Genomic DNA, 23,617 nt, shown 5'->3' with positions numbered 1-23,617 from the left:
TATATTCAGGCTGACAGTATGAAGAAAATAAAAGTTTTTTTTAACATTACAGTGTGTAAACATGTTCTAGTAGAAACACAAAATACAAGTATGATCCTGAAAATGAGCACGATATGGGACCTTTAAAATGATGGGGCTGCCTCTGGACAGGTGACCCCAAGCAGTTGTAAAAGACAGTATAGGCCAAAAGTATAAATATAAAATATACTGCCTACTGCCACTTTAAACGGTTAAAAGAAATATTGATAATTTATTTAAAAAGCTGAAAAAAACTCAGAGAAGCGGCTAGTCACTTTAAGGAGAAAAAGCAGGTCCACCTTAACTTAATTATGGTATTCTGAAAATTATAAGGTTTAGTATAATTATATTGAATAATTTAAGTGATATATGCGCAAACATACTAATCATAGGTCAAAACGGCTAAAACTAAATTTGGCTGAATTATAGAAGGCAGAAGTGGTAAAAAGAAGAGCCGTTTGAGAGCCGAAAGAGCCGGAGCTTCTTCGGTGAGCTGAGCCAAATGATCTGGATCACTAAAAAGAGCCTGAATTCCCATCACTAGTCCACCTTAACAGCCCACCTTAAGAGAGTCTGAGCCGGAGTTGCACATACCGGAAGTTGGCTGGCCACGTGGATTCAAAAAGTTTACCTGCCTGCCCACCATGCCTCTCTGATGAGGAGATCCTTCCTCTGATATCAGTGCAGGTTTAGCAGCTAGGGGGCAGTGCGTGCCCTGTCAGTTTCTGGGAGGGATGGCAGTGTCTCTTTACCAAACACCTAGTGCAGAAAACAAAGTTTACGAGAAGAAAAAGTCGTAATATTATAAAGTAGTAATTTTACATGTTATTTTTCTCTCGTAAAATTATGACTTCTTTCTCGTAATATTATGACTTCACTCTGGAAATCTCCGAATTTTTTCCCTCAATGTGGCCCTAATACTCATTTGCACTTTGTCCCTCACTGCATTACACTTATATACTATATACTTAGACTATAAACGGTGTTACCTTCATCACAATGCTCAAATGTTTTGCAGCTCCAGACAGATTATTATTTTTTTTTTTTTTTTTTTGCCTAAAATAGCTCTTTTGATAGTAAAGGTTGCTGACCCCTGTGCTAGTGCGTCTACTCCATCTGCCTATCAACTGGAAGTCCAAGTGTAAACTATATTTAGAACATTTTTTCGACAGCACTTTCCGATGGGAATCTGGAGCCGTTGTATCCATCTATGTTCTCCCCAAAGCCACCAGACTCCATTGAGAAAACCTGCAATTTTGCCTCTTAGAGCGCGGGAGTCGCTGATCTACCGCTGCCTCGATTGGTCAGTTTGTCTGTGTTGTGTGAGTTTGGTGAATCTGAACTAACCAAAGTCACTTAATAAAACAAACAAACTAAACAATCAAAGCAGCGGTAGACCAACAACCCCACATGCTCTGCGAGGTAAAAATTACTGTTTTTTTTCCAATGGTGTTTGGTTGCTTTGACAAGAGCATAGATAACGGCTTCGGTTATGAAACATAGACCTCTCCTTATTGAGCCATAATCCATCCTTTTCCTAAAATTATTTATTGTGATTTTGGTACTGCAAAGGTGAAATAACACACTGCTTGTCCCGAGAAAGTAGGCCCCCAATGATTTGTCCCGACTGCAGTGGATCGAGTAAGACAAAGTGACAGGAATCCAGAAGTTGTCAGTCCTACTGTGGCCGGGCCACAGCTTGTGACAGACGACGCTCACCAGGAGGAATGTCAACCCCCCACCTCCAGATAAGTTTTGACAGCTGTAAACTGAGGAGGGAGCTGCTATTTTTATCTTTCATTCAGCCAGGCACTCAGAGACACCCTCTCTCTCTTTCTCTCTCTCTCTCTCTTTCTGCTCTCTCTCCAGAAGGCGATCACCTCTTCTGGATCTTTCCTCTCTGCTTAGCCGAAGAAACTTCTGGAGGTCCCGATTACAGCAAAACCAGGAGAGACCGCCGGGTTGGAGGAGAACATATCTGAGCAGACACGAGCTGTAGAGTGAAGAAGAAGAAACCCCAACAAGCCAACATGGCTCTGCTGTGCTACAACAAAGGCTGTGGACTGAAGTTTGACGCCGGCAAGAACAAGGATGGTAAAATCCTGTCTGTTTATTTTCCTTAATTCTCAGTCCAGTCTGGGTTTTGTTGGTTAGTTTGGTCATCGAGGACACGAAGCCTCAGTGGAAGTCAGTCTGTAAAGTGAAACAAAGGCCGGAAATTCAGCATGTACGCTTGTTTTCACGGTGTTAGTGGGTGCTGATTTTCTTCGATGAGGTTAAATTTACAGATTTTTGTAACTTCTGTACTTTAAAACTTTAAAATGGCACATTCAAAACCTGTAACAGTCCAAAAATACATCACCTGCGAGCTGAAATGACAATTTTCCCTTAAAAAGTGACGCTTTTATTCAGATTTTAACATTTTACTAACAGTATTTTAGTCCGAGATTGGGTTTTGTCTGCTTTTATTTTGAAAAAATGCTCTTGTGACTAGATTTATTGCTCTAAATATACAAATTAGTGTTTGAATTTGGGTTTAAATTTAACAAATTAATCACAAAAATAACAAAATATATGCAGTGCAAGTGAGCAGGGATCAATGTGAGTGTTTAAAGTGACTTTTACTGAACACAACAGGTGGATAGGAAACCAGATTTATGGTCCGGATTTACTGGCAAAAGCCGGATAAACAAAGTGTTGTGTTTGTGTGACGTCAAATAAATTGTGTTCTTACTGTCATAATATGCTGCGTCAGTCTGAGAGAGAGAGATCGTTTGTACAGTTCAATAGGCCACGTGTCTTTGGAAGCATGAGACAGCTATCTCTCTAGCAAGGGACTTCCTTTTATGGGACGCTCCCTCTCAACTCTAGTGACCCGCTGAATGAACAGCTGGTCCACCCGGCTGACTGTGTGTCCATATACAGACTGACTCTTTGTTTTTTCCTCCTAAAGATTCCTGCGTCTTCCATCCAGGTGTCCCCATCTTCCACGATGCCCTGAAGGTAAAAGACTAATACAAAAGTCCACAAATGAACAACACATTTATGTAGCTGGAGGGCGGAAATAATCCAGTGTTTGTTTGTGTCCTTCTCAGGGTTGGTCCTGCTGTAGGAAAAGGACAACGGACTTCTCAGAGTTTCTCTCCATTAAGGTAAAAACAGCTCATCCACGTCAATATCAACGTCATATTGTTCACAACATTAAGTTTCTCTTTCACTTTACAATGCAAGTTTTAAGCCAAACCATGATGTTTTTTCAAAAACCTAACTATTTGTTGCCTCAACCTAAGAAAGTTTTTGTGTTTGAATCCACAACATTAAAGGAACAGTGCGTAGCAATAAGGGGATCTATTGGCAGAAATGGAATATAATATTTAATAAGTATTAGGGCTGTCAAAGTTAACGTGATAATAACTCGTTAACGCAAATTTGTTCTTAACGCCACTAATTTCTTTAACGCATTAATGCAACTTGCCATTTTTTTAGCCATGTCATACTAGCTTGTCGAGAAGGAGGTTAAATAACGCTCCAAACTTGCGCTAAATTTTGGCGAGGAAAAACTGGCATGCTCATTTTCAAAGGGGTCCCGTGACCTCTGACCTCAAGATATGTGAATGAAAATGGGTTCTATGGGTACCCACGAGTCTCCCCTTTACAGACATGATGCCCACTTTATGATAATCACATGCAGTTTGGGGACAAGTCATAGTCAAGTCAGCACACTGACACACTGACAGCTGTTGTTGCCTGTTGGGCTGCAGTTTGCCATGTTATGATTTGAGCATATTCTTTATGCTAAATGCAGTACCTGTGAGGGTTTCTGGACAATATCTGTCATTGTTTTTTGTTAATTGATTTCCAATAATAAATATATACATACATTTGCATAAAGCAGCATATTTGTCCACTCCCATGTTGATAAGAGTATTAAATACTTGTCAAATCTCCCTTTAAGGTTCATTTTGAATGTATAAAAGAATGTGAGATAAATCTGCGATTAATCATTTTTTATGCTAAATGCAGTACCTGTGAGGGTTTCTGGACAATTATCTTATTGTATATTGTATTATATAGGACGCAGCTACTAAAATTGAGTTCCACCGAGAAGAGAAATAATATGTGAAGTTTCAGATCCTGATCTGACCGCTCTGTTTTCGCAGGGCTGCACTCGGGGACGCCACAGCAACGAGAAGCCCCAGGAGCCTCTGCGGCCGGAGGTGTCATCAGATAAAGGCGAGATTAAACACACCAACGGCGAGGAGATAATCTACCGGGGACCCAAATCTGCTGAGACGCTGCAGAAAGAGAGACCCAGGTGTTTGTTTGTAATCACAATATTGCTCTTTTTTTTCTTCCTGATTTGCATAAGATAACTGGAATGTGTCTTTCTGCATACACCTCCCTGTTACTCACATACATGCAGCTGTCATGTATTCATTCACTGAGGTCAGGATGAGGTTACACTGCTGGAATAAATAATTCAGTGGATAACACCATGCATCAGGCCTGCAGGGCTGTGCAGATGTGCGTATCTGAGCTTGTGTGTTCGCTTCTTTGTGTTAAAATGAACGTGTGTGTGTTTTTTATGTGCAGTTCAGATGAGTCTAAGACCAAACTGCCCCACAAAGTGTCGGCATCGCTGGCCCAGGCGCTGGAGAAACTGGACATCAGCACGAAAGCTGAGATAGAGAAGAAAGGTCAGTGTGTGTGTTTAATAGAGAGGCTTTCAAATGGAAAACAACCTTTTTTTTTTATTTCAAAATCAGCTATTGTGGCATTTTATTTCTTATTTTTTGCTGGTGTTGAACACATCTTGTACACAGCAAAAAAAAAAGTATTTTCTGACTGTAATGGAGTCTTAGAACAATATTATCTAAAAAAATAGTGCGAAAATCTTAAATTACAGCAAGAATATTTCAACCATTTTATTATAAAATATAATTTGTGTCAATAATTTTCACAAACTTGAGCATCTGTCTTGAAACAACATCAAAAACAGCAGGTTGCAGCACCAGAATCAAGAAAAATAATAAACTTTATTTAAGAAAATACTTGAAACAAGTTGATTTGTATTAGAAACAGCTTGAAATATTCATACAGTACTCTCAGATTTTTTTTAAGTTTTTACACAAATTTGACTTAAACAAATAATATTGTTCTCATTTATAGAACAGTGTAAATGTGTGTTTGAATTAAAGTGATTTAACAACAGTTAATTTTATTTATTTTATGTACAATTGAGACCAAAAACTTTATTTACCTAAAACAAGTGAACAAAAATCTGCCAGTGCTCAGCAAATAATTAAATGTGGTTCCAAAGCAAATCAACTCGTGTTTAGAGTGCTTATATCTTGAAACTTCACAAAAGAGTAGCAGAATGTAGTAGAATCAATAAAAAAATAAATGTTACATTAGAAAATCCTGAAAACAATTACATTTGTATTGGAAACAGTTTGAAATATTCATACTGAACTCAGATTTCTTTTCACGTTTTAAGAAAATTAAACATTCAAAACTCAATTACAGACTTTAAATGACTTGATAAGGAGTATTTTTGAATTAAGTTTGTGTACAATTACACATTTATTTTGTGTATATCTGCTTGTATGCATGTTTTGGGTTTGCTTATGCACGTGTGTTTAGGACTAAATGTGTGTTTGATGATGCATGATTCAACGACAAATGTATTGCAAAAATTGCCATCTTATCAAGACATTTCTGTTTAGAGTTGAGTCCAAACAAATGAAAACAACTCACCGGTGCACTCAGAATATTTCAACATGTTTCCAATAGAAATCAAAATAATTGATTTCAGAAAAACTGATTTGCACTGGAAACATGTTGAGATATTCTTACTACACTGGTAGCAGATTCTCACTTGTTCTTTAAGAAAATAAAACTGCGAGTGCAGACAAACTGACTTGATAAGAAAGATAATTTTCTTGATATCCTTCTCTCACCTCTCGTCTTCTTCTTCTTCTTGTGTTTCTCCTCCGTCAGAGAGTCAAACAGTGATGCCCGGGACCCGATGCAAGAACGCAGGATGCAAAACAGTGAGTTTCTCTTTATTATCTGTCCATTTGAGTGTTTGTGTTTGTAGGCAACTTCTGGGGCCCAAAATAGTTGAATATCTGACATCAGCCAAAAGCCGACAAAGTCATCACCTACACACACACACACACACACACACGCACACACGCACACACACACACACAGACACAGTGTTTGAGTTCAGTTCATCATTCCTGTACTTCAGTGTTGTAAAGCGTATTAACATCTCCATCTAGTGGACAAGACAGGAAACAACATATGTGACCCCATTACTATTCTTTGTCACTTTATCAACCTGTTCAGGACGATTTATTTTCCCCAAAAATATGCCCCAAAATTTTTACGACTTCAGTGGTGGAGCATTAATAATGACATTTACTCAAGTACTGTACTTAAATGCAATTTTGAGGTACTTTTACTATACTTAGTACTTTTATTTCCACTTAATGTGACTTTTTATTTTCTACTCCACTACATTTCAGAAGGAAATACTGTAATATTTACTCCCAATACATTTAGCTATTGATATTAGTTATGTTGCAGGTTAGAAATTTAACATACAAAACATAATCATCTTATAAAATATGATGCATTGTTACAGTTTAAACTACCCAGCAGTACATTGAAATTAGCTCGTCCAGCTGCGACATTAAAATGCTGCTTACTTGCTAAAAAAAAAATAGTGATAATACGGTAATATAACATATGACAATCTAACACTGAAAGGTGGCATTTTTCTGCTTAAAATGCTTACTTTTACTTTGAATATTTTGGCAAATATTCAGTAAAAAATCAGAGACTTTTACTTGCAAAAGGGTGTTTTTACATTGTAGTATTGCTTCTTTTATTGTTTAAAAGATCTGAATTCTTATTCCACCACTGCAAAACCTCAGCCGATTTGTGTGCTGTCATGTACATTTAATACTGTTTTCAAGACTGTAGAGGGAAGTTGGTTGGGATTTTTTAATTAAAAAAAAATACATGTATCGTAGGGGTGTAAGAAAATATTGAGCATCACGCTATTATATTTTGTGATACTGTATCGAGTGAGCAGAGGGGTACTCGGTTGGTTGCAATCTGCAACCACACCACTAGATGCTGCCGAATCCTACACACTGTCCCTTTAAGTTTGGAAAAAGAAATCATCATTAGGTATATTTACGTATGTTTAACACTCAAAAACTTAGTTAATCAGCTTCATCCGGAAATCTTTAAAGTAAAATAATCACAACTGTTTTCCTGATTTGAGAAAACTTACTTTGTGACCCCGTCTGCAAAACAAATGACCTCACTTGAGCTCCCGACCCTAAAATTAAGAAATGCTGCATTCAAACAAACAACACACCAGACTGGTGACCTTCTCATGTGACTGATGACCAGAAACTGTAATCATCAGCGTTGTGTTTGTGTGTTCAGGGCTATCAAGGCCCGGAGACGGACAAGGAGGTCTGCACCCACCACCCCGGAGTTCCCGTCTTCCACGAGGGGTAAAAAACACAACGACACACTGCTGCATGTTTTCCACTTCTTTATTCCGGAAATTACAAAAAGGCATTATGCACAAAATAACAAAACCATTACAATCATGTTATCATATTGCAATCTTTATTTGCATAACTCTCTTTTGAAAGCGTAATTAGAACGCTTCCACAAAGAGATAAACAAAACAAAAGTGAAGGCCGTGTAAGCAAAGCGAGAAACACAAAAAGCTGAAGATCAGACGATTAATTAAAGATCAGTAATTCAAAACAAAACAAATGCGACATTAGAAAACAGACTTCAGAAGTAAATTAAAACTGCAACTGCTCTTTGAATAATTGCATGAGCATCATTCTCTGTTATGGAGCCCTGAAGCAAAGCTCTTAATACCCAGACCTCTTAAAATTTCAGGTAAAGAACTTCTGCTTGTATCATTATATGAATATCAGTCAGGTTGGTGCGTTCCATTTCCTGCATGAAGCCGCTGTTACAAACTGTTTCTAACCTTTGTTTTTGTTTTAGGTATAAGTACTGGAACTGCTGCTGCATAAGGACGATAGATTTCAACGCGTTCCTCGACCAGAAGGGCTGCAGCACGGGGAAACACCGCTGGGTCCCAAAGCAGGTACATGCACCACCTGGGAGGGAACAGAACAGAAGTACATGTTCAAAGTCAGCAGGAAATTTAACTGGAAATGACCTTGAACGTCAACATCTGTTCTTTTTTGCAATTCTTTATCAACTCAAACAGCAGAACAAGTCTGTAGTTGTTCTTGATACTTAGAAATAGGGATGAACCGATACCAGTATCGGGTCCGATACTGTACTCATACTCGTACTCGCAAAACGACTCCGATACAACGGCACCGATACCACTTTACAGCAGCGCGACGTTAACCTCTCGTCACCATCTTTCGGGTCTTCACGCTCCACCTCCCTGACGGTGCGGTCGAGACGGGCCGATGATGCGCCCGCACTCCATGGCCAGAATCCCACCTCAGCCGGCGCGCGCCGACCCTAACTTTCATTGCACCACGGGGGTTTTGCTTGCACCCTCTTACTCGCGCGTGCGTTAGACTCCTTGGTCCATGTTTCAAGACGCGTCCGGTGGGTTGCCGACATCGCTGCAGACCCCTGGCGCCTTTTTACGTGGGCCGCGGTTGACAGTGGCACTGGGAGCAGGGAGCCCCGTCACGGTGCGGCGAGGTCCGGGCGGGGAACGCTGTAAAGCTGCGGCCGCGAGCTACCTTCGCCCCGAGCCGACCTAGAGCCGGTGGCAGCGCACTGCCTCGTATGTGGGACTGCCCAGCCTGCCCTGTGTCGCTCACACCCTCCAGCTGGCTGTTAACGAAGGTCTTTTGGTGAGTACCCAAATGTAAGTACTTGTACTCGGTCTGAAAAAAAGTGGCATCGATGCATCCCTACTTAGAAACGTGTGAGATGAACATGACCCTCATCTCCACCCCCAAAATCATGTGCTTAGCGGAAATATCCAATGTTTGTCTTTGTGACTGACCTTTTGCATTGTGTGTGTGTTTACAGGACAAGAAGAAGGTGGCGTGTCGATTCGACTGGCACCAGACAGGAAATAATGTTGTCGTGACGATTTACGCCAAGAATGCACACCCAGAATTTTCCTGCATAGAGGCCAACCGGACAGTGGTGAGTGTTTTACACACACACAGAAACAGAATAGGAGTAGAACGTTCCCATTCAAATCAACGTATAAACTAATACGAATGACCACGGAAAACAGTCTGATGTCCGTTCTACCCCTATTCTATTTCTATGATCACACACATCCATTGGTAAACTCTATATTCAATACCAGTGGTGTAAAGTAACTAAGTAGATTTACTCAAGTGCTGTACTTAAATACAAGTTTTGAGTATCACTACTTCTACTCCGCAACATTGACCAATCAGAATCAAGTGTTCAACAAAGCCGTGTAATAAATAATACATTCACCTCTTTCTTCTTCTCTTTTTAGCTCTCATGTCAAATCCAGTTTGAGAACAATAAGATTTTCAAGAGAGACTTCCGCTTCTGGGGCGTGAGTACCTGCTAAATACATCAGCCAGTGACTTTTTTTTTTTTTTGACACTCTATACTATACATTTTTTCAATTTTTTTTCGACATACTATACTAAGTCTTTTTCCAATTTTTTGGACTAACTATAATATGACTTATTTAATTTTTTCTGACATACTATGACTTTTTTCAACATACTATAACACTTTTTTCAATTTTTTGACATCCTATACTATGACCTTTTTATATTTTCGACATACTATCCTAAGACTTTTTTAAATTTTTTTGACTTACTCTACTATGAATATTTAAAAAAAAATTTCGGCATACTATACTATGACTTTTAAATTTTTTTGACATAATATAATAACACTTTTTTAAAATGTTTCGACATACTATAAGACTTTTTTGACATACTATACTATGATTTTTTTTATCGGCATACTATACTGTCTTTTTCCAATTTTTTGGACTAACTATAATATGACTTATTTAATTTTTTTCCAACATACTATGACTTTTTTCAACATACTTTAACACTTTTTTCAATTTTTTGACATCCTATAATATGACCTTTTTATTTTTTCGACATACTATATACTAAGACTTTTTAAATTTTTTTTTTACTTACCCTACTATGAAATTTTTTTTTTTTTTCCCGGCATACTATACGATGACTTTTTTATTTTTTTGACATAGTATAATAACACTTTTTAAAATTTTTTCGACATACTATAAGACTTTTTTGACATACTATACTATGACTTATTTTTATTTTTTCAACACATAAAACACTTGTCCTTGATTTCTTTGACCTTCAGGTGGTCAACGTCAAGCAGAGCTCGGTCAACATGGTCCCATCCAAAGTGGAGATCACCCTCTGCAAGGCCGACCCGGTGGCATGGGGCAAACTGGAGGACCCCAACTACAAACCTGAGCCCGAGCCAGTAGAGAACTCCTCCGAAACCACAGAGTCTTACCAGCCCGACTACGACATCGACGACAACGACATCAGCGACTCGGACGAGGAGTGGGCCTACGACACGGAGGAGAATAAAGCGCAGGAGCAGAAGAAAAGAGACGAGCAGAAGAAAAGAGACGAGCAGAAGAAGAAAGACGAAGACGAGCAACACTTAAAGAGGAAGGAGGTGGAGGAGGAGTTGAAGAAGGCGATGGAGAGGAAGATGGCGGAGGAGGAGAGGAAAAAGCTGGAGCAGCAGAGAAGGCAGGAGGAAGAGGGAGGATTCGAAGACATGCCAGAGCTCGAGTAACTCCTCCAAACAACAAGATGAAGATCTGATTTGCATTAGCGAGGTAGAGAACAACTTTCATTGAAATAGATTTTTGTAATGAAGCAAATTAAATGCTTATTTCTGAAATAATTAGACTTTTGTAGCTTTAAATCCAAATGAAATGTGCTACTTTACAACCGCTCTCTAACTTCGGAGGGGGAAATTTAAGTGGTTGATTCTCTTCTATGAACAAGTTACATTTTTGGTTGAAAACACACCGTATCCTTTATATTTAGTTTAATTATAATACTTGAAATAGTGTGTTTTGTCCTCTTAAAATGTGAACATGCTCAACTTCAATACAAGAAATAAAGACCTTCTGTTTCTATGTCCAAATTTCTGTCTTTTTTATGTCTGTGTATAAAGGAAAATATCATTTTTTTTGGAGCGCGGCCCGGGGTTCGAATCCGACCTGTGTCCCTTTGCTGCATATCCTCCAATCTCTCTGTCTCTGTCAATGAAAAGTAATAAAAGCGACCCAAAAATAAATGAATATGACTTTTTTGTTACATTTGTGATATACTAAACTATTGCTTTTTATGACAGTATAAAGTGATTTAAAAAATGACATATGTATTATATAACTAAATAAAAAAATGTATGTAATACAATACAATTACATTTTTAAAGACGAGTTTATAGCCATTATGGTACTTTGGTGCAAGTGTAACATTGACATGGCAATTTGTGGGTTGTCATAGTATATTCTTTATCTAACATATCTCTGGTTATTTGATCCAGATATGAAGTTTCGTATTCTTATTACATTTGACAAACTATGACTTTAAAAAAAAAAAAAAAATTCAATATACTACACTGACTTTTTTTTCTACATACTATAGCCTACTATGAATTTTACTATGAATTATTTTAATTTTTTTTACATATAATACTATGACTTTTTTTCGACATACTATCAACAAGTGGACAGCCAGAAACAAGTAGTATTTACATACAATGAAAAGCATAAAGAAAAAGAAATTGTAAAACACCTGATGCCTTGATTTACATATTCAAAAAGGAGTGAGAAGTACAAATTTATTTAATCCCACCCCTTCTCTCCAGTTTCCTTATTGAGCTATACATATACTCTAATTAAAGTTTCCTAAATTTGTATAACTGTAATTATTACCTTTTATCTCTGTCATACAGAAATATAAATTAATTACTCATATAATTATCCTTATCAAAATATAAATCACCAATAGGATTAGACTACTATTCAGAGAAGGAAACCAACTTGACATAATGTATCATAATGTATCATTCACAGAAAGAGCAATGGCTCCATCTAGTGGTTAAGAGGGTAACTACATGATGGCGTCCACCCACAACCAGCATGTCCTCCACATGTGGCGACGTTAATTAATCAATTAACTCTTTCACTGCAGCATAAACAGTACTACTTAAGACTTAAACATTTATACATGCTTACAACGACTTATCTTAATTCACCAGCCAATTACAGTACTAGCATCGTGACATGGTATAATCTGCAGAAACATGGTGAAATTGCAGGATAAACATAACAAAGAGGCAACACTTACTTTCCATCATTGGATTTAATACTCAGGAGAGTCCCACGACTGGATCACATAGGAGGAAACAAAGGATGATAATCTTTTCAGGCCAAGTGTTAATAAACTTTAATGCAAGGCTATTTTTAGCTGGCTTCACTGACTCTTCAAAGTAAAAGGATATCTCTCATTTCTCTTAAAACATTTCTCCTCGTTTCCTCTGTCCTCGCATGGTTTCCTTGCCTCTCTCCATAATTCCCTGGTGGGAAGGACTGATAAGACGCAAGGAAAAGATTCAAGTGAGGAAAACGTGGATGCAATTAAGAGAATTGGGATGCACCCTACTAGTGATGGGAATTCCGTCTCTTTTTAGTGAGCCAGTTCATTTGGCTCAGCTCACCAAGAAGAGCCGGCTCTTTCGGCTCCAAAACGGTTGTTCGTTTTTACCACTTCTGCCTTTTATAATTCAGCCAAATTTAGCTTTAGCGGTTTTGACCTATGATTAGTATGTGTGCACATATGTGACCTGCTCCATCATTATGAGTCACATTGACCCCGAAACACATTTTGAGTTATCTATCTAGCCAGTAAAGGGGAAAGTCTCAGCTTTATGGCAATACCAAGATTATCTTTCTACGCCAAATATTCAATGAGATATGCTCTTTCAAAGTTCGACTGTCATGAAACATTACTTTTGAGAAAAAGGGCATTAAAGATAAGAATTCATATTCAGCCATTTTTTTGCATTGATTAAAACACATTTATTGAGACTCAAGTCTAAATGAACACAATATGTTTTGGTCAAAAGTGACACCCAACATTTCATAATTTAGCCTACACATACCTTCATGCATACATGTGCACATAGTCACGAGCACGTGATGTGCACGTGGCCACGTGCACGCGTATGACCACAAGCAGTACAGTAGATAGGGCTAGAAGTCCATGTAGAAAAGAATCCAAAATTTATGGAATAAAATTTATAAAATATAAAAAAATATAATGTACATATGATATAATATATAGTATATATGTTTATTTCAATATAATAATAATTATATGAAGAATACATAATTAAAAATATTAAATATGGAGCCATGTGCACACAGGTACATGCACAAACTTACAAGTCCATATCCAAACAATAAAAAAACATACTAGAAAATGGATAGAATATGAACAAATATTATGTACATATTATGTATGTACAATATTATATAATATAATATATAATAGAAATATATATATTAGAAAGACTATGAAATGTGTTGCCTGTACTCATTCTGCTGGCTTCTTCTGCAGCTCACTGTATCCTTTGACAGGGTCATGTGGGAGCTGATCTTCTCAAGGAGATCCAGATGTTTCTCATCTACAAAATGACATAAAGTGAAAAGCATAAAGTGAAAAATCAAGTCATCTCAAAGATTTTAAGCTGGCTAAATCATGTTGAATCATTGTTAAATGAGGCCTGATCATTATCATATTAATACAGCCCTATATTCAGAAACATAGCCTATTCATCATGGGTTATCAGATTAATATACAACATATAATTTGACTATATGTTAAGCTATTTCTTTTGCTATTTAAAATGATATCCTCACCTTTTGTGTCTCTCACAGCAACCCTGTCTGTCCCTGTCCCTGTCTCCTAGAAATTACATTTGTATATTGTTTTCATAAAACCTGGTGTGGTGATGATGTAACAGCTGCCTGGATTATGTTCAGATACAACGCTTCTTTGAATGAATTAAACACTTCACAATATTTCCCTTTTAATAATAATAATTTCTAGGAGACAGGCACCTGAGAGACATACCTGAGACAGACAGACACCTATAGACTACACACACTGACACACACATTATTAGCTGCCTTAAATGCTTCTCACGCTGGGGCCACACAGCGCGCTTCAGGCTCGCCTGAAGGCAGCTTCACGTCGTGGCCGCGTCATGCCCACCTAGGGTGTTCACACTAGACGCGAGTTACCCAGGTCTCGGGAGCGTCTCGGAGCTACCTGTCAGCTGTGTTTTTGCTGTTGCTGACAGCCCTTTCTTTCTACATAGAGTTTGCCTTTTAATGGCCATTTAACTTCATAATAAATGTGATTTATATTTATTTAAGACAAAAAAGGGTAAGAACTGTGTGGTAATTTGTAAATATTATTAAAAACAAGCAAATAAATTCATACATAAATATTAATATATAGCCCATATAAATCCCTCTTTTCTGTCAGTGAAGAAGGATTTATATATATATAAATCCCTCTTCACTGACAGTGAGGAGGGATTTCTATGGGCTATATATATATATATATATATATATATATAGAAATCCCTCTTCACTGTCAATGAGGAGGGATTTCTATGGGCTATATATTAATACAAAAAAATAAATAAATACATTAGTAGTAAGAGAGAGCCTACAGCAATCCCTCTTCACTTTGACTGGCACAGTTTTAAACAACATTTCCAGGGGGTTTCGGGTTCCTGTTCTACAGCATTCCAGGTTGCGGCTTTTATCGAAAACGACTTAATTTACATCTGGGGCGGGACAGCAATTTACATTATAAATGCTGATGTTCCGACATCTCAGGCAACTTGGAGCTTTTCACCACCTTGTTGCTGAACTGCGCCTTGATGGAGAAAAACACCTGAAGTATTTCAGAATGATAAATATAAGTAAAGTGGGTTTTTTTTATTATTATAAAACAAAGCAAAATAAACAGTTTCGTTATTTGTTAACCTTTAGAAAACGAAAATTATTATTAAATATCTTTAAAAAAATTAAATAACACCTCTAAAAGAAAGAACAATAAAGTTACGTGGTGTTTGTTGAGAGAGAGAGAGAGAGAGAGAGAGAGAGAGAGAGAGAGAGAAATACTGCCCATCACCTGATGTTCTTATAACCTATTAACCCAGTCTATTATATTTATAGCATATGTATAGTTTCTGCTATGACTACTACAGTGTTTACAAAATTAAAAGCCTGTACTATATTAACTTGATGGAAACCTGCAAGTAGACCACTGCTTTATTTAGAGTATTTCAGAATAAAAGCATTGTGTTAATGAATGAATGATTCTGTGCACTAAAAACGCTAGAGGCCTTTTATTTTGAAATCTAGATAGGAAGTGTAAAATATTGATGGTCAGTGACATATTCTACAGATGTCTAGACATGGAAACTGTAGTAATCTTGCTGGTATGATGTTCATATACTGTCAATAGATCACCTTCACTGTCTGTTGCTGCTGGGAGACGCAGCCGAGAGGTAAGCGGCTCGCGTGAAAAATAGGCGAGCCTTCTATTCTATAAAATAGACGCGCGTCTGACGTGCGTCTGACGCGCGTCTGACGTGCGTCTCATGCGGGCAGTGTGTCCACTCTAACCTGTTAACATGTGCTAACCCTACATATGCTATAAATATAATAGACTGGGTTAATAGGTTATAAGAACATCAGGTGATGGGCAGTATTTCTCTCTCTCTCTCTCTCTCTCTCTCTCTCTCTCTCTCTCTCTCTCTCTCTCTCTCTCTCTCTCTCTCTCTCTCTCTCTCTCTCTCTCTCTCTCTCTCTCTCTCTCTCTCTCTCTCTCTCTCTCTCTCTCTCTCTCTCTCTCTCTCTCTCTCTCAACAAACACCACGTAACTTTATTGTTCTTTCTTTTAGAGGTGTTATTTAATTTTTTTAAAGATATTTAATAATAATTTTCGTTTTCTAAAGGTTAACAAATAACGAAACTGTTTATTTTGCTTTGTTTTATAATAATAAAAAAACCCCACTTTACTTATATTTATCATTCTGAAATACTTCAGGTGTTTTTCTCCATCAAGGCGCAGTTCAGCAACAAGGTGGTGAAAAGCTCCAAGTTGCCTGAGATGTCGGAACATCAGCATTTATAATGTAAATTGCTGTCCCGCCCCAGATGTAAATTAAGTCGTTTTCGATAAAAGCCGCAACCTGGAATGCTGTAGAACAGGAACCCGAAACCCCCTGGAAATGTTGTTTAAAACTGTGCCAGTCAAAGTGAAGAGGGATTGCTGTAGGCTCTCTCTTACTACTAATGTATTTATTTATTTTTTTGTATTAATATATAGCCCACAGAAATCCCTCCTCGCTGTCAGTGAAGAGGGATTTATATATATATAAATCCCTCTTCACTGACAGAAAAGAGGGATTTATATGGGCTATATATTAATATTTATGTATGAATTTATTTGCTTGTTTTTAATAATATTTACAAATTACCACACAGTTCTTACCCTTTTTTTTTTGTGATCAATTTTTTATTGGTATTTAAGCAAAATGATATAGGGTGGGGTTACAAATTGATAGGTCAACAATGGAGTAAAAAAAGAAGATATATATATAATCACAAATGTCCATGTACTAATCAATACAGAATTGGCAAGTAGCTACAGAAAAAAGAAAAGAAAAGAAAATGAAAAAAAAAAAAAAAACAAACAAACAAACAAACAAACAGGAAGAAGGAAAATAACAACAAACAACAACAAAAAGTCATTAAAATAAAAACTTCTGCGCCCCCCTTCCCCCACCCCCAAATCCCTCCCTTTTGATTCCCTCCCATCCCACCCACCCTAGACCTTTGGGACACGGTGAACAATTATATGAAGGATTTAATTGTAGTGAGTGCTTGTTTCCAATGTGATATATTTTCTCTTTTTGCCAAATGCATGTTTGCAGCCCAGTGTTCCATACCTGCTATATCTAAGAAGTCAAGAAGCCATCTTTGTATATTGACAGAATGTGGAGCTAATAGCTTGCAGATGGAAAGCTCCACATTCTTACCCTTTTTTGTCTTAAATAAATATAAATCACATTTATTATGAAGTTAAATGGCCATTAAAAGGCAAACTCTATGTAGAAAGAAAGGGCTGTCAGCAACAGCAAAAACACAGCTGACAGGTAGCTGAGACGCTCCCGAGACGTGGGTAACTCGCGTCTAGTGTGAACACCCTAGGTGGGCATGACGCGGCCACGACGTGACGCTGCCGTCAGGGGAGCCTGAAGCGCGCTGTGTGGCCCCAGCGTAAGCCTGCTCTATAGTGATTTAAAAGTCTTTAAAACAAACAGATAAAATAAGGGTAGTGTAGTTTAACTATAAGAACTTACCATCAGTCATTTCTTTCATCTGGTCGCGTCTTCTCTCCATCTCCTCCGGTGTAGAGAGCGGCGCTGTTGTACAGTTTGCAGCTACACTGGTACTCCCGGCCGGGCGATCTCAGTCTCTATAACACTGTCCTGATTTAAGAACTTTAAAGCTGCAGTGCGTAGAAATCCGGAAAACGCAAAATCCTGCATCCCCTCGAGCTGCTCTCTCCTCTCTCTCCTCTCTCCGCTCTCCCCTCTCTGTCCGAAGCCCCTCCCCCCACACGAGAACGGGCATATGCACGCGCTTCATACGTGCTCGCTACATCTGAGGAGGCTACCGCAGCGAGCTACACATTACCTTCTAACGACATCAACAGTTACCATGGTAACATCATCTTCTAAGGACATCAACAGTTTGGACTGTCTTTTTGAAAGTCTGTCTTTCTTTTTTTGGGTTGTTTTGAGGTGTAGGCAGTTGCTGCCAATGCTGGAATAGCAAGCTTTCCAGTAGGTTGTTCCGCCATTGACCGAGGCTTTCACTATCTGCAGAGACCAGACGTGAACGCGCATCTCCTTTTGTGGAACAGCCAATAGGAACGCTCTCTCTGAAATGCCCTGTGATTGGTCAAAGTCTGCCGTCACGGGCAAGATTTTCTAAAGCCTGTAAACAGAGCCATGAGGAGGTGCAGAGGTGTAGTTTTCTCTCAGATCACTTGAATTACAATATGCTGAAAGGTTATTATGGAATTTTTGCCAAATTATGCCAAAATATTGTTGCCTACTGCCACTTTAAGAGCTTCAAAACTAGACTTATCATTTGAATTTTACATCGATTCTTACTTTGTATTAAAGCTGAGACTTTATTTATTCAGAAACGCATAAAAAAACAAAACAACCCAAAACACACTTTTTCATAAAAAAACGTGTTTTTACAAGAATGCGCTGCCGCGACTTCCGACTCATTTTGATAGAGCGGGTCACATATATCACTTAAATTATTCAGTATAATTATACTAAACCTTATAATTTCCAGAATACCATAATTTTACATGCTGCTTCGTTTCCGACTGTCACTCATCTTGTCTGCTATTCGCGCACCGCACTCAGCGCGCCGCACACCTCCGCCCCTCCCTGCTTGATGGTATGATCCTTGTCTGTCATCACCTGATTGGTCGAACAGAGTGCCCGTGGCACGAAGAAGATCATCCTATCATTCTGCCTTGAATTAATAAAAAAAAAAAAAAAAACGTCTCTCGGACGGGAGCCGGCTCTTATCGTTCACTTAAAAGAGCCGGCACTTATCCTTCACTTAAAAGAGCCGGCTCTTATCCTTCACTTAAAAGAGCCGGCTCGTTCGCGACCTACACATCACAAAACCAACAGACAAGTTATGGGAGTGATTTATTCCAGGATGCAGGTTTAGTGCATTACATTTCCTGATGAGAAACACACAGTTGTTTTTAATAGCAAAATCAATACATCAAACAAACCCATCAGAAAGAGGAAAAGAATAAAAGAAAAAAAATGGTGTGGTCAAAATTACATGGTCGTGCCTTCAAGTATGAAACTCCTTCACTATCATATCGGAATATCGTAATTCCCATTTCCCTTCTTAGAAGCACTGATAAATGATGACACATCAAAATAAGAATCAGTTGAACATGAGCAGAATTATGTACAACAGATGAATTAAGGTGTAAAATCAGAAAGAGTGAATATGATCTTCGGTTTGTATCAAATACAAGGCGAACCAAGGGGGTGATCTTGGCGGCAATGGTAGCATTGTAAAGGCTTTTTTTTCTTATCCAAAGACCTTTTTGATTCAGAGTCTGTAGACATGTTCAGTTGCTGTGCGGTACGTGTCGGCAGCACTGCTTTAACATCATCAGTGCAATCGAACAAAACAAAAAGTACTTCAGCAAAAGGCAAACAGAAACAATAACCAGTGTTTACACTTACTGAGAAAAAGAGTGTATCAAAAATATCCATATACATTATATACTGTGTCGTTGTGAGTATCTTTAGAAGACAAGGAAATTATTTCCAGTTAACAATGAAGACCATAAAATTATCTTGAGATTACGTGGAAAGTATTGAAATTGGATACGTGTGAAGCAGGCAATGGCGATGAGGAAACACTCAAGTGAAGATTTGCTCCAAAAGAAATTTGCTGTGTATTTTTATAGTAGTGTAAAACACTCACACACACACGTCAAAGGGATATGTATGTACAAAATGGAGATCATATTTACACATTTACAAACAAACCAAACCATGATTCCGCCGCGGGCTACGCCTAATATAGGCTGATACAGTAAAATACATCAACTACCCCTTCCCTCCGTGACGGCGTCGGACTCCAGGGGAACAAGTCTGCTTTGACCTCTGACCCAGAAAGTGTGGGGAGGAGGAGGAGGAAGAGGAGGAAGAGGAGGAGGAGGAGGAAGAGGAAGGGGTGTACTGTTATTAAAAAATAAATAAACTTGACGACAGGTAAAGTCACTGAGCAGATTAATATCTGCTGTTTTTAGGCACCATGGGACAGACGATGAGCTCCTGCAAAAAGGTGGTCCACACCTTTTAAACACCACAAAACAAGAATACAAACGCAGTGGGACGCAGTTGAAAACAATGCTTCGTGGATATACAGTATTTTCCATAGAAACTGAGCGCTCCAACCTGTGAATGGGAATTTTAAGAAAGTGCAACATCGCCCTCTTGTCATGCAAACGTTTCCTACATCCTACATTCCATTGGGAGACCATTATTGCCTGTGAAGAGTGAAGAGTGTCTACTATTTGTGGGAAGTAAAGAAAGGAAAAAAAAGGAAGGGGAGGAAGAGTAAAACAAAAGAATCTGATGATTTTGCACCCGTCTTTGGCCACTCACTACCTTCAGTGGCTCTTGCCTCTTGGTAATGGATAGTTCAACCCTTCTCCGACTGTGATTATTACTGGAAACCAGTGCAGTGAGCCATGCTTGCTGATTTTGAGTGTCTACAAGTGAGAAAGTGAGAGACAACATACATTTTTTTTTTGTTCAAATAATGCGATTGTCCTTTGTTGTGACGCACCCCTCCGTCCCCCCACCCCCCGAAGTGTCCGAGGAAGAGGAGAAGGAAAAGAAGAGGAGGAGAGAAGGAGGAAGGCCCGAGTGGAGTCCCTGTGCTCTTTAGGCAGCTTTAGGCTAGGCAAGGCTAGCTCTTTAGCTATTGCCATGGCAGCCATCAGCTGGTCAGGTAACTGTGTAGTTCTCTGGAGTTGATGCTCAGGACCACACCTGAATGGTTGCCTGGCAACAAGAGGGAAGAAGAAGAGATAAGACACAAACAGACAAACAAAATGAGCAATGTTAAAGAACAAAAAATCCAGATGTTTTACATTTTACCTCTCTACATTTTACATTTTACAGCAACAGTTGCTGACTAATGTGTAGCGGGCGGGGATGACCATACTCATGAAAACGTTAGGCTCGTTCGAGATGAACTGCGCCTGGCCTGGAAAGTAGACGAGATAAGGCGGCAGCAGCAGGGAGGGGGACAAAAAGCTGCGCTCAATCTGACAGTTTCGAGCCGTTTCGAGCAGCCTTCCAAAATTTTACAGGAAAAAATGACTTCCTGTTATATCTGATCTGTAGGCCACTTGTAGTTTTCAGACCATGATGGGATTTATTTATATTTAATTTGTAATATACAGTATGTGGAAATGTGCGTGTATCTGGCATTGAATTCTATCCTTTATTATTTTTATGTCCACATTGTAAAGCACTTTGTAATGAGCACTCGTTTTGATAAGTGTTATAACCTTCATTATTATAATAATTATTATTATCAACCACACAAGATGTGTTTGTTAACAGATGAAACCTTCATTGCACAACATGAGACTAATACAATCTAGCGTTAAATATTACAATTACACAGAAAGTTTATGACTTTCTACAACACGTGGTGTTTGCTGTCAAAACTAAGAGCCAATCAGCTCTTTGATCAGGCGCCTAGAGCCAGGCGTTTCCCATAATGCCCTGGGTCTTGCAGTCGGTGGAGGTGGAGAGCAACTGCGGCGCCTGGCTCTAAAAACTGCGGCAGCCTCGATCTCGTGAGGTTATCGTTGCCCGCACGTGCGTGACGTCAGAGCAAGTCGGCATCAAGTCGGACACAAATCTAACCGGCATGCATTGCGCGGCGATCGCCGGTGATCAATTCAACGCAGGCCTGGCTCATCTCGAACGAGCCTCGGAACTCTCTGCTGAGTACAATGACATCTCCCACAAGACTTTACATTAACTATGATATTAACCATGGTTGTTAATATCACCATGAAGAGGTGGTGGCCTCTGTTAACTTTCCACTATATATCCCTGATAACAAGGCATTTCATCGCTATCATATGCATAGCCATCATATCCTGATGATCAATTTGAGACAGCTTATTATAAAATACCTTTACAATTATGACCACCAGTTAACAGCTGTCCGAATGAAGGAAATAATAACTTAATTTAACCCCATAAAGTGATATGATCTCCTATTTTGTTAAGTCCACATCAGTATGGTGCAATAACATGATACGGCATATTGCTATGATATGATTTGCATGTGCATGTGATGACCATACAGTGCCTTGTGACCAACCTTGGAGGCAAAAGTAAATATTTGAATAAAGAAAAAAAGGCTTGATGATAAAAGGGGAAGTCCTCCCGTACCTTGGTGTGTGTTAGCTGCATGTTAGTGGCTTGGGTTTTTTAGTAGCAGTGGTTAGTGGTAGTCCTTATAAGGGAACGGAAGGCGGGGCTACCTCCTGCGTTACCTAGAGTCTGTGAGTCAAGGTCGTCGTCAATGAACTCTTCACCCTGGATGATGTGCTGGGTGTCCTCGCTGTGATTGACGGGGCTGGTCATCTCCTGCTCCTTCTCGTTGTGCATCTGAGCGTAGACGTTGCGGCTGCCCGGGAGCTTTCTGAAAAACAGTGGGGGGATAGGCATCCAAGGACTGTGAGATTTGTTTTCTTCAGAAGATGGGGCTGTAGTTTTACACTGCATGTTTTAATTCAAGTTATTTTTTGTATTGGATGTATTAGATATTGATGTTGTATTGAATATTTAATGTATTGGATATTGATATTGTATTGAATATTTCAACTGAGAGAGAAGGTGGCTGCAGCTGCTAATAACCTAGGTGTGTTCGGCGTCTCGCTGGCGTCTTCTCATCCGGGTGCCCCCGGCTTCGCTATCTCAGACTGACATTTTGGACGGGAGCTTCGGCCTAATGAATTATCTGATTCAAGCTGTTGCAACAGCCGCGGACCGTGTGATGTCTCTCTAGCCCGTCATACTGTATGTGGCTGGGACTCACAGCCCCTCCGCGGAAAGATCGAGATGATCTCCCGAGGCTCTCTTCACCACGGAAGGGCTTTTTATGGATCGATTTCATCTGTCACTCAGCGCTTTTTACATCTGGGATGAGAAGAAATCCCGGCTTATAGCTGCCAGCGGCCACTCTCTCATCATCAGAGCTGAGGCGAGGCATAACGCTGTGATGAGGAAAAAGAGAGTGTTCTGCCTTTTTTTTTTTTCCTCCTGTATGTATTTATCATCTTGATGCACCGGAGGGTATTTTCAAATCTTGTTCCCTACCAGCTCACTGTTGCTGTTGCTTTGAAACTGAACTGTACAGTGGCGTAGGACTAGTGGGGAAAAGAGAAGAGTATACAGGGTCCTCATGTGAATGAATAGCCATGGATGCGAGGAGCGGCCCAGAGAGAATACCTGTGTACAGGTTGATGTTTTGAAAAGTTCACAGTTGAACTTTGCTGATATTATAATTTTAAAATGATAAATTTGAAGCTGCTCTTGAGAACAGAAAATGCTGATTTACAGGACAACATAGCAACTGTCTAAATGCTGGGGTCATTAGAACCAGGCCAGAAGAACCATTATATTAGAGATCGACACCAATGACAGACGAATATTTTTTGGCATACTACTAACTAATTCTAACTGAAGAAAATGCTATTTCTATTTTTGGTTAGACAAGCTGTTTTTGTCTCTGCTGTTGTAAAGACTGGTCTATAAATTACTGAAAAAGTGCGGTTGGGTCCCAGCGTTATATGTCTTGGCT

General features: G+C 39.0%; 2 protein-coding genes across 5 annotated transcripts in view; one reads left to right on the top strand and one right to left on the bottom strand.

Annotated features, from left to right (window-relative positions):
- The first annotated feature begins 1,845 nt into the window (after positions 1-1,845).
- Positions 1,846-11,208, top strand: zgc:92429 (uncharacterized protein LOC445063 homolog). The gene is made up of 11 exons (XM_037758055.1): positions 1,846-2,112; positions 2,972-3,021; positions 3,114-3,170; positions 4,179-4,333; positions 4,612-4,715; positions 6,019-6,071; positions 7,486-7,556; positions 8,071-8,173; positions 9,091-9,210; positions 9,539-9,601; positions 10,402-11,208. Exons 1-11 carry the CDS (start codon positions 2,049-2,051, stop codon positions 10,849-10,851), a joined length of 1,290 nt encoding a protein of 429 aa, XP_037613983.1. The 5' UTR covers positions 1,846-2,048; the 3' UTR covers positions 10,852-11,208.
- Positions 11,209-18,883: 7,675 nt separating this feature from the next.
- Positions 18,884-23,617, bottom strand: part of sorcs2 (sortilin-related VPS10 domain containing receptor 2) — a 236,230-nt gene continuing 231,496 nt past the window's right edge. For 3 of the 4 annotated variants that reach the window (XM_037758034.1, XM_037758031.1, XM_037758033.1), the window contains 2 exons: positions 22,308-22,456; positions 18,884-20,790 (listed from right to left, as the gene is read on the bottom strand). In XM_037758034.1, the coding sequence (XP_037613962.1) occupies positions 20,726-20,790; positions 22,308-22,456 (214 nt within the window). In that variant the 3' untranslated portion in view covers positions 18,884-20,725. Of the gene's footprint in view, positions 20,791-22,203; positions 22,457-23,617 lie in introns of all 4 variants that reach the window. The other variant, XM_037758032.1, reaches the window with a different exon arrangement.

Source organism: Sebastes umbrosus, chromosome 22 (assembly GCF_015220745.1).
Source record: "Sebastes umbrosus isolate fSebUmb1 chromosome 22, fSebUmb1.pri, whole genome shotgun sequence".
Lineage (NCBI taxonomy): Eukaryota > Metazoa > Chordata > Actinopteri > Perciformes > Sebastidae > Sebastes > Sebastes umbrosus.
Note: the sequence above shows the minus strand (reverse complement) of the source record. Positions and strands in the feature narration are given on the sequence as shown.